General features: G+C 46.0%; 1 protein-coding gene across 1 annotated transcript in view; it reads left to right on the top strand.

Annotated features, from left to right (window-relative positions):
• Nucleotides 1-12,163, top strand: part of LOC137424087 (extracellular calcium-sensing receptor-like) — a 105,918-nt gene that overhangs the window by 86,188 nt on the left and 7,567 nt on the right. Inside the window, exon 10 of the mRNA XM_078773661.1 lies at nt 7,873-7,996. Within this exon, the coding sequence (XP_078629787.1) occupies nt 7,873-7,996 (124 nt within the window). The remainder of the gene's footprint in view (nt 1-7,872; nt 7,997-12,163) is intronic.

The raw sequence follows: 12,163 nt of genomic DNA, 5'->3' as shown, positions 1-12,163 counted from the left end.
TTTGGATATTGACACCTGTGGTGCTAGAAGTGGCAAGTAGTGCTTTGGTTGGGTGCATGAGTCAGTGAAATGGCTGGGCGTGTGGCTTAATTGGTGCGTATGGTTATTGGAGCACTCCGTCACTGGTAGTTTGTCAGCCAGGTAAGGCCGCAGGTAGCCTCTGGGAGCCAGTTAAGGTAGTCGTGAGTTGTTCAGTGGGGCCCGAGGATCCAAGGGAAGGACCCGGGTAGCCCAATGCCAGAGAGGGCATTAGAGGGGTAAAGAGCCAGAAGGGGCCTTCCCCAGTTAGGTAGTAGCAGGAGCAGGTAAGCTCGGGTGGCGACTTCAGTGGTGTAGGTGCGCAGGTAGGTAGACCTGCTAGTGGAGCCACACGACCCAGCCCCGAAATTGTGCAAGGGCACAGTATGAAAATTCAGTGGGAGTGAGAACCAAATTTTGGAAGGCACCATGTGGTCAATGGGAATCCGGTTTTTAGAACCACATAGTTTAAAGATGGCCGTTTGGGAGGGCATGACCCCGGGTAGTTTAAGAGTTAATATCAGTAGAGTAGTTAGGATGAGAGAAGTCCCCTTCGCGCCATCCACATCCATGCACCGAGGAGAATGAAGCTCCACATCAAGACCAAGTGCAATATTTGAGTGTAAGACGCATTATGACGTAATGGGACATTGTGTTTGTTCCATTCCTTCCTTCCAGGGAGGGATTGGGAGACAAATTTGGAGTAGAGGGGGATATGGGAGACAAGACCTAGAGACGGATTTGAATTTGTGAATACCAGGAATGGCAAGGGTAGTGTAAGCTGACATTGGGGGGTACGAACGGTTAGGGACGAGCTTGCTCTGCTCGCTCTTCCACGCCCCTGCGCTGCATTACCTTGTTTGACTGTGTACTTTTGTGCCCTTTCCACTTTGCTGGTGGTGCTGTGTCTCTCCCCCCACCCCAGGACCATTTTGGAGGTGGAACTTGCAGCTGCACATTGCTACACCTGTGCAGCACCCCTGCTGCACTTTTGCTTTACATGTGCAGCTGAACTGCACAGCACTTTGCTGCCATATCCTTTTTGTTTGTTATAACTTTGCTGCACATGTGCAGCACCCTGCCTCCGCAGACACTTTGCTGCACATTATCACATTACACTTATGGACCACAAGTTTTGTGGCCTTACACTTTTGCTGTACAGCACTTTGCTGCAAACTCACCTTGCATCTTCAGACCACTTGTTTTGAGGGGCATCAATGTCACACAGTTGGACCACATAGGATTGGCCCTGCTGGCAAATAAACGAACACACTTGTTGTGCATTTTTTTTAATTTTTGTGTGCTAGGGCCGAGAAGATTGTAAGTTTATTAAGCCCCGAAGAGCTGGAATGGCCTGTATGCCGGTCCGGGGGCTTGCCGGTTCGATATGTGCACACAGAAGATAGAAGATGCCAGACACCAACAGCTCCCGGTGTGTACCCCGGTTTAGAATAGGTACACCGTATCCCTGCGCATCGTAAGAGGTGACTAAGGGTTGGCGCCAGGAAGGGCATCCGGCAATAAAAACATTGCCTCAAACAGGGAACCATGATTGTCATGGGACCCGCAAGGCTAACCCCCGCTCTAGCGGGGAAAATGGCCTTAAAACGATCATTCATTCATTCATTCAGACACCAACAGCAAATGCAATGTGATTTTGGAATGTGTATTTGTGCTTTGCTGTGCTTTCTCTTCCCCTCCAATCTTCTTTCCAAAAAGGACAGGTCCTGGGTCATAGAACTGTAAATAAGGTTAAGTTTTGTGCTTGCATATAAAAATGCTGCCCACTGTCTTTATGTTTAGTTTGGAAACAATTCCGCAATTCGGTTAATTGTGGGTGTGAGTCTGTTAGTCAATTACTCAACGCAGTAGATGGGACATATTTAGTGTTGTAAAACTGTCGCATACACGGGTTAGAGTAAATGTTAGGGGGAACCACATCTAAATGTCACACATAATTAAAAGTTAGTCCCAGATCTTTCTCAAAACCGGTCGTTCCAGTTTTTGTAGGTTCGACTCAGGGATGAGTCTGACGAGGGAGGGGGGCAGTGTTGCGGTTTTGAGTTTGTAAAGAGAGTCTAATAAAGGTTAAAATTTGCCCCCCATAGTTAGTCACACAAGCAACATGTAGCCTCGCGATCGTATAGGTTATGTCTTAGTATTTGTGAGCTTAGTTCCTTTCCATTGTTAGTTCTGCATTGAAGTAGAGTCAGGAGAATAGGCCCTACTGCCACTGATTATCCAATGTCCGTAGCCTCAATCTCTTTTGCGCTAACGTTGGTTCATTTTGGGCAAGTTAACACGAGGCAGGCTAGGAGGACCGGGGCAGAGCAGCAGAAGCGCTGATGGTAAGCACGAGCCGCCAATCAGGGCTCAGAGGTGGTGACGGCGGCGTTGCATCACAGCGCGTGGTGAGAAGGGTCGAGAGTGTTCCAGAAGGTTCGCGGGCATAGCTATAAAACCCGCTGCACAAAGCCCTCGAGAGGACTAGCGCGGGAGGACTGCTGCCTAAAGGACTTGCATGAAAGGACTGGCATGAAAGGACTGGCATGCCCACGGCAGTAGAAAGAGGACTTGCATGAAAGGACTGCTGCCTAAAGGACTGGCGTGCACACGGCAGTAGAAAGAGGACTTGCATGAAAGTACTAGTGGTGAAGGACTTGCACAAGGACTCGTGCGGGAAAGCTGTTGAACAGAGGACTCACAAGTGTAGAGCGTCAAAGAACTCGCACGCACTAACCAGCTCAGAGGATCGAGGAAGAGAAGTTGGCAGCATCCGAGAACTGTACAGACACGCGGGCGCAGCCAGACGCGCATGAACCGATATACAGCACATTAAGTCGTGCGAGTGAGAACGGCTGAGTAATCGCCAGCCAAGCTAAATGTCCCGCCCTTTGCCGTCCCACCTCGCCATCTGCCTTGTTCGGGAGAGGCGCTATGGGTTCCTGCCATCGCCTGCTACCATCTTCTCGGGACGTGCCGGGACCGTGGAGAGCCGAACGGAGGCCGTCTCTGGATGACCACGTCGACGCGTTGGCTGATCATCTACCCATCTGTAATTCCTTGTGTGAGTGAGACGGGCCTGTTGTCTGGGCTTAAGATAAGATTGTCTCAGGCTGCTCTGTGTCTCTGCATCCCCGATCATTGTACATATGTGTGGGAATAATTAAACCTGTGTTCTTCCTTTCTTCCATTCGACCTTTCCTGTGGTTTATTCATTGGCTAAGCGTGGTACGGGTAGAACCGCTTAAATCGGGTTCCACTAATTAAAACTGCACGGATCACGTGGTACCCAATCCGCTCGGCATACTCAAACCACACATGGTTCGTGCGAGGCTTGCTTCCTCGCTTCCGTGGCAGCACGGGGAATTAGGTACGAGCGAGAAGTGGTCCCGAGACTCTACTCCGCGTTTGTCCGGAAGGGACGTATCAAGCCTTGGTTTCGCCAAGCCCAGCAAAGACAAGGGGATTAATCCCCCCTTGGTAATGGGAAGAAGGGCGGCTTAGAACCGTAACAGTATTATTCCAACTAAACCCACGGCGGGAGTATATGCTCTACTGAGTGGCGTTCTAGTTACCATTTGAGTTTTATCATCAAATTTTCCCCAAAGCTTTATTATGAGAAGATGGAGAAGGCAAATTAATAATTTTGTCAAAAGGTCAAAAGTCAGAGTTAAATAAAATCATCAATTTTCATGTGATTGATGTGAATTTTTTATAATTTGCATATTGGGTCAATTAATTTGTTCACCAATCAAAAGCTAGAAGCAGATTGTTTTTTTAGCTCTAAAGCTCAAAGGTCAAGGCTGCATAAATCATCAATTTATTTATTTTTAACCATTTTCGTTATTTTGAGCCAATTGAAGAAGAAGAAGAAGATGTCGAGATACAAACGGACGAGGACAGGCTTTGCATTTTCAGATGCTTTCTGATTTAGCAGTTGCAACTGGTCCCACCTCCACCACCCCCTCCCCCTGCCCCCACACCACCCATTTATTTCATTTCCGCACACGGTTAAAAACCACAATGCGAAAAGCTCCACAAACTCTTAATCCTAACCAATCTTTAAAATTCCAACTTCAGAATTGACTCTCACAGTTACAGCTGTCCCGACTACTAAAAAAGTGTTCTTTGCTAAAAACGTTTCATTCAAAAACGCATGTCCGAGCAGTTCCCCTGGAAGTAAGAATTAAGTTAAAAACAATTAAGTTAAATTAAAAAAAAACACCAGAACGACAATCACAGCCTCGCTTAAATAAATGCATACATACACTTAGTTATATAATTTTTAATTATATAATTTTTTAAATCGATTTTAATCGATTTTTTTAATCGATATTTTAATTTTATCGATTTAATTTAAATTTTGTCAGATTTCACTCCAGATTTGGAGTTATTTAGTCTACAGCATCCAATTCTCATATCAGAATCCAGATTTTGGTGATACGCTTCAATTATTGGATCCGAACATCCGGGTACTTTTACCGGAAGCGACCGGTCTATAATCCACTGGGTGAAAACAACTGCGTAGTAACACATAGCAACGAAGGCGTTCAGTGTTAGGAAGTGTCGCGTGCCGTGCCGTGCCATAGCTTTCTTTCTTGTGTTGTCTAATACAAACCACGAAAAATGCCGAAAAGTTGCTGTGCTGTTGGTTGCCACAATCTTAATATGATGGTGAGGAAATCACTGTCATTTTGCATATTTCCCGATCGTGTGAAATGCCGCGAAAGATGGGGGAAATCAAATAGGTTAACGCCGTCGGTAGGAAAAATCCAGACACCAACAAGCGGTGGGAGCCTTCATCAAAATACACCTGCGTTTGTTCTGAACATTTCATTTCGGGTATGAATCCATGAGAGTCTGATCATTATTTGCCATGTTCACAGATTAAATAAAATATGAAATTCCGCCAGAAATATCCGAAATGACATCAGAAACTCAAGTGCATATTCATGACCGACGTGGTGGGACTGACCTCTACCTCCCCTCGACTTCTCAACACAGATGGACAAATTACCCCAACTACTGTCTCAGATTCCCCTCTACCTCTCAACACTGACGGGCAAACTATCCCAACCCATACCCACAGCACGGAGTTTCTCCTCGTACCGCTCACGAGCGACAGTATCCAATTCGTCTGCATAATTATATGCCATAATATGCGGTTACAAACTTTGTTGGTCCCAGAATGTTACACTCTTGATTAAAATATACAATGTATAAGCAACAAGCGATCAAAACACACGAAACAGAAGCTAAAAACCGAGGTGAACCAACTGCAACGCTGACGCAATCAATACAGCGGAGAGTTTTGTTTTCACCCACACCGAGCGATACGAGGTTGTATCCAGGGCCAATGCCAGGAAGTGACGTCAAGTCAGATCCAAGAATTATGTAATGATAATTATCGATCGTCTTTCCAAGGCAAGGCACTTTTGAGTAGGCCAAACAAAATGGCGTGTTAAGAACTCAGTGAGGTTCAGTGGGATGACCAAGATGGCGGGCCGCCATATTGGTACACCACAATATCGGGTTTCCGGATTCGCGGAAGGTTTGTACGGAGTCAATTTCAAAATCATAATTTTATTTAGGAATTTTTGAAACCTCCTACCGACCTTAGAACATCTGCTGGGACCCCAAGACGTTCCACAGGAGGTTTGTCGTAGATATATGTATCTGGCTTTGCAGGCGACTGGCTTTGCAGGCCAGATTTGAAATGTGGTTTTCCCAGGAAAGATGATTGCAGACCCAAAAGACCCAAAAGCTTGAGTGACAAAACTTCTTGCAGAGGATTATTCAGAAAGTGGATGGGAGGGTTGTCCAGTCATTCCTTTCGGAGAGACATCGTAAGAGTGTGAGATTTGTCAGGATTGAAAGACATGTTCCACTTGTTTGCCCAGTCTGTGATTTCGTCCAGGTCTGCAGAGAGTGAGGAGGCTGCAGACTGCCGATCTGAAGGATGAGGAATGGAGCGGCAGAGAGTGGAGTCATCAGCAAAGAGATAGAGAGGATTTTCCAGAGAGTTGGAGAGATCATTGATGAAGACCAGAAAAAGCATAGGGCCCAGAACACTACCTTGGGGAACTCCAGCCTGAACAGGAAGAGGAGATGAGAGAAACCCATTCAGGGTCGCACGTTGACTACGACTAGAGAGGAAGTCCGCAAGCCATGCGTGGAGGTTTCCCACTGGATACAAAAGGAGGAGAGTTTGGTGAGCAGAGCAGGATGCCAGACCGTATTGAAGGCACGTGATATGTCAAGGGAGACAGCTCTAATTTCCTGTTTGACATTGAGGACCTCCATCCATTGTTGAGACAGCAGAAGCAGCATGTCCAGAGTAGAGTGACCTGGTCTGAAACCAAATTGATGATCAGAGATCAAGCCATTGGAGAAGAGGAAAGATTTCATATCCGAAGCAAAGATGGATTCCATGACTTTGCTGATAATTGGGAGAAGGCTCCCAATGATTGCCGAGAAAATGAATTAAAAAAAAGGCAGAGATGGCACACGTACGGCACACAGCACACGTACGGCACACGTACGCACCCCATTGCTTAACCCCGCTTTTCGCTTTTTTTCTTTTTCTTTTGTATACAAGATCGAAGCTCGTGTAAGAGCTAACATTAATCACAACAAAACAAATGGCCACATAAAACATACAATAAAGGGAGCGGGAGACAAGATGGGGAGAGAGGGGGAAGCACACAAGTACAACATTTGAGAGCAGGGACATTGGGAGATTTGTTTGAGGAAGAGGGCTTGGCGGGAGGAGCCATGGGAAGGGGGTTGGGAGAGGTAAAAAAAACAAAAAAACACATGGACACAGCTAGGACTTCCATGAAAGAAGTTGGTATTTCAGAAAAGTGGATCTGGGGTGAATTAACGGGGGTAGAAAAGATCAAGGTTTTGGATGGGGGAAGATAAGAGATGGTGGTGAACAGCTGTTTTAAAGACCTGGAGGGAGGAGTGGGATTGAAGAGAGGGAGGGAGTTTGTTCCAGAAGCGGGAGAAAAGAGGAATGAAAGAGTGAAGGTGAGCAGAGAGCCTATATTTTGGCAGCTTAACCATAAGATGGTTGCAGGTATATCTTGTGCGACCTGTAGGAATATTTGGGGGACAGAGCACAGAGAGAGCTGGGGGAGCAAGGCCGGAGAGGAGTCGGTAGAAGACAGAAAGTCCACCAACCTGCCTGCCGTGAGTGAGTGAAATGCCCTCGGAGTTAGCTTCATCGTGGGAGATTCCAATGATTCTGAAAGCTTTGGTTTCAACAGCGTGAAGACGAGCTAGGTGTGAGGCAGGAGCACCGGCCCAGAGGGGAGAACAGTTTGGAGAAATTGGAAAGCCCCAAAACTGAGGGAGTAGTTTTGGGATGGACGGACAGACAGACAGACAGACAGACACTCCTGTTTTATATTTATGATGGGTGATATGCATATTATTTGATGGGTGATAAAAGGATGTCAGTCATGTTACTATGTAGGTGTCACAAATCGTTCTTGGAATTGTTTTTGAGTTACAGCATGAAGGATTACGGAAGTGGTCACGATGACATTGTTTCTTGCTCGTTGCAATCTCCGCATTATCAAACAGAAGAGGGAGGCCATATCAAGGCCCAAAGGATCCACCTTGTTTTTATTTTTCTGATTTCGGGGACGATTTTGTGATATTTTCTCGTTCAAGCTGAGAAACATTTTCAGGTGTTCCCTGTTATATACAGTATTTGTTCCAAAGGCTGTTTCATGGAATTTCCCAAAACCTCAGAAAGTTTTCAATTCTAGCATGTTTGTTGTGATATTTCCTGCGATATCTTTCACATATTTGTGGTTCTATATGATAAGTGCATATTTTTAGGTTCCACAATCGATTTGCAGTGAGGCCTGTCCCTTTGGTACGCGTAAGTTGTCCCGTAAAGGAGAACCTTTCTGCTGCTTCGACTGCATCCCCTGCACTGAAGGAGAATACTCCAACCTAACAAGTATGTCATGATTCAAATAATCTGAATGTTTCAAAGATTTCCCAACAACAAGTAACCACTGCTCTCGATGGGTGATATTGATGATATCTGTGATGGTCTGGATGCTGGTTTTTAGTTAAATTTGATAGGTTCTCATTGTGTAAAATAGAACCCACCCCGACTCACAGACATCAACGTACAGTGCATTCAGAAAGTATTCAGACCCCTTCACTTTTTCACATTTTGTTATGTTGCAGCCTTATGCTGAAATCGTTTAAATTCATTTTTTCTCTCATCAATCTACACTCAATACCCCATAATGACGAAGAGAAAACAGGATTTTAGAAAGTTTTGCAAATTTATTTTAAAAAAAAATACTGAAATATCACATTGACATAAGTATTCAGGCCCTTTGCTATGATATTTGAAATTTAGCTCAGGTTACTCCCATTTCTCTTGGTCATCTTTGAGATGTTTCTAGACCTTGATTGGAGTCCACCTGTGGTAAATTAAATTGATTGGACATGATTTGGAAAGACACACACCTGTCTATATAAGGTCTCACAGCTGACAATGCACATCAGAGCAAAAACCAAGCCATGAGGTCGAAGGAACTGCCTGCAGAGTTCAGAGACAGGATTGTGTCGAGGCACAGACCTGGGGAAGCCTACAAAAAAAAATCTCTGCTGCATTGAAGGTTCTCAAGAGCACAGTGGCCTCCATAATTCTTAAATGGAAGGAGTTTGGAACAACCAGGACTCTTCCTCGAGCTGGCCGCCCAGCCAAACAGCAATTGGGGGAGAATGGCCTTGGTATGAGAGGTGACCAAGAACCCGATGGTCACTCTGGTTGAGCTCCAGAGATCCTGTGTGGAGATGGGAGAAACTTCCAGAAGGACAACCATCACTGCAACACCACCGATCTGGGCTTTATGGCAGAGTGGCCAGACGGAAGCCAAACAGTTCAATCTTGGTTTCATCAGACGACAGAATCTTGTTTCTCACAGTCTGAGAGTCCTTTAGGTGCTTTTTTTGCAAACTCCAAGCGTGCTTTCATGTGTCTTTCACTGAGGAGAAGCTTCCGTCTGGCCACTCTGGCACACGTACGCAACCTCTCCCTCTCTCTCCCTCTCTCTCCCTCTGCAAAGGTGGGCGGTCCGCTTCGAAAGTCCGCTTATCCGCTTATCCGCTGCAGCGGACTAACGTTTTCGAAGCGGATAAGCGAATCGGAACAACCCCCGGAAACCGAAGCGGATAAGCGTAAGCGGACTACCGAAAAATTAAAGCGCATCGCGATTCGCCAAATCAGCTGTTAGCCTGAGCCGTTACTCTAGAATTGTGAATATTTATTTAAGTGAATAATAAGTGAAAACTGAATATTTTATTGGACGCTAGAGCGGCAATAACGTCAAGATGGAGAGATTTCTGACTCTCCAGCCCAGCGGCAGTGCCAGGGACAGGCACACGAGCGACGCAAACCAGCAGTCCCAGCACCCCAGCCCGGCTCGAGCAGTACGGACTACCTGTTCGCCATGGAGGAGGGGCAGCAGGAGGAGAACCTCGAGGAGAAGATCAGGGAAGAGGTCAACAACTGGTCGAGGAAGCCGCTGAGGGGGAACCCGGGGCTCTCGCCCAATCTCTTCCCGCTCGAGTTCCCTGATGCTTGGGTAACTATTTCTCAGGCATAACACGCCGCTCCCGAGCTCTGCCTCGGTCGAGCGCGTGTTCAGCTACGGGTCGGACATCCTCAGGCCTAAGAGGTCGGCCCTGGCTGCACCGAACTTCGAGGCCCTCGTCTTCATGAAGGGCAACCTCCAAATCCTCAAGAAGGCCCACGAGGTGGAGGAGGAAGACGAGGACTAGTCAACAGACTGCTAGTCTGTTGACTAGTAGACTCTCTTGTCAAAGAAAGGATGGGCAAATTGATTTTTCTTTAATGTAACTTGCATATATTAAAATTATATTTAAATTAACTGTAGAGTAGAGTAGAGTCGAGTGGAAAACTTTATTTCAATAAATTTTGAATAAATTTTATTTAAATAAAAATGTATATTTTTGATCTTAAAAGCTTTGTTTGTCTTTGTAGTAGTTAGAAATGGCTATTTAGGCTTAAAAAGCATTAAATTCCCTTTAGAAACGTCAAAAATCGCTTTAAAAACGTCGAAGTGCTTTTAAAAAATCGAATCGAAGCGGATAAGCGGATAACCGGTAAGCGGACTAAGATTTTCGGCCGCTGAAGCGGATAAGCGAATCGGACTACACGGGCTGGCGGAGCGGATAAGCGGTAAGCGGACTTAAAATTTTCCGAATCGCGCCCACCTTTATCCCTCTGTCTCCCTTAGTCTCCCTCTTGCTTACTCTGTAAAACTGGGGCCCCTACTGCCCTCACTCTCAGGTGATTTCCTTCCTATAAGTCTCGACCACACATACAAAATAAGTGCATCTCATGGACATGTCAGGAACTCATCAGAACACATTGCATGCACCCACTGGTGAGCAAGAGGAACTCTCGAAAGAAGGTACCAAAGAGTGTTGAAAACTTGTTTATTGACCCCAATCCATCTGATTCATTAGAGTCAGTTGCACACAGCTGCAGTCTCCAATTATAATGGGATGGTGCTGAAAGCCCATTAAATGACATGAGAGACATGAAAGAAAGAAGGAAAACGTGTAAAATGAAAAATATATCCTTGTATTAATATGAGTTTCCTGACAAACAACTTTGATGCAGGAGGAGCGGCCACTATAGGCTCATCAAAGCCTGCATTGTTATTACCAACCTATGGTTATTATTATTATGATTATTATGATTATTATTATTATTATTATTGTATGCAAGATCGAGGCTCGTGTAAGAGCTAACATCAATCACAAAAAAACGGACACACAAAACATACAATAAAGGGAGCTGGTGACAAGATCGCGAGAGAGAGGGAAGCACACAAGCACAAGAGCAGAGAAAAGGGACATCGGGACATCTGTGGGAGGGAGAGGCCTGGAGAAGCTAGGTCGGATAGGAGTCGGTAGAAGACAAAAAGACCACACACCTGCCTGTGGTGAGTGAGAGGAAGGCCCTCACAATCAGATTCATCGCGGGAGATTCCAATGATTCAGAAAGCTTTGGTTTCAACAGCGTGAAGACGAGCTCGGTGTGAGGCAGGAGCACCGGCCCAGAGGGGAGAACAGTAATCCATTGAGCTGCGGATAAAAGCCTTGTATGTGGTGAGGAGCTCAGGTGTGCCAAACAAGGACTTCGCACGATTGAGGATGCCCAGTCGGCGACTGGTTTTGGAGGCCAGCTTGGAAATGTGGCTTTCCCAAGAACGATCATAGCAGATATTGAGACCCAAAAGCTTGAGTGACAGAACTTCATGGAGAGGGTTGCTGAGAAAGTAGATGGGAGGGTTGTCCAGTTTGTCTTTTCGCAGAGACAAACTGAGAGTGTGAGATTTGTCAGAATTGAAAGACATGTTCCAATTATTTGACCAGTTTGTGATTTTGTCCAGGTCTGCAGAGAGTGAGGAGGCTGTAGACTGCCAATCTGAGGGATGAGGAATGTAGCGGCAGAGAGTGGAGTCATCAGCAAAGAGATAAAGAGGATTTTCCAGAGAGTTGGAGAGATCATTGATGAAGACCAGAAAAAGCACAGGGCCAAGAACACTGCCTTGGGGAACTCGAGCCTGAACAGGAAGGGGAGATGAGGGCCACAAGTTGACTACGACCAGAGAGGAAGTCCACAAGCAATGCATGGAGATTTCCATGGATACCATAGGAGGAGAGTTTGGTGAGCAGAGCGGGGTGCCAGACCGTATCGAATGCACATGATATGTCAAGGGCGACAGCAGAAGCAGCATGTCCAGAGTAGAATGACCTGGTCTGAATCGAAATTGATAATCGGAGATCAAGCCATTGGAGAAGAGGAAGGATTTGATATCCGAAGCAATGATGGATTCCATGACTTTGCTGATAATTGGGAGAAGGCTGATTGGGCTGTAGCTGTAAGGATCTGTTTTTGCACCTTTTTTGTGTAAAGCGGTGATGTTGGCTGACTTCCAAGCTGATGGCAGATGACCTTGAGCAAAAGAGAAGGTGAAGAAAATAGAGAGAGGGTTGAGATAGAGCGGCAGAGCAGGATTTTAGGACCCGTGGGCTGATGCCGTCTGGTCCAGTTGCAGAATCAGAGTCGAGG

This window comes from Myxine glutinosa, chromosome 3 (genome assembly GCF_964187855.1).
Source record: "Myxine glutinosa chromosome 3, kmMyxGlut1.1, whole genome shotgun sequence".
Classification (NCBI taxonomy): domain Eukaryota; kingdom Metazoa; phylum Chordata; class Myxini; order Myxiniformes; family Myxinidae; genus Myxine; species Myxine glutinosa.
This window is presented reverse-complemented; position numbering and strand designations above follow the sequence as displayed.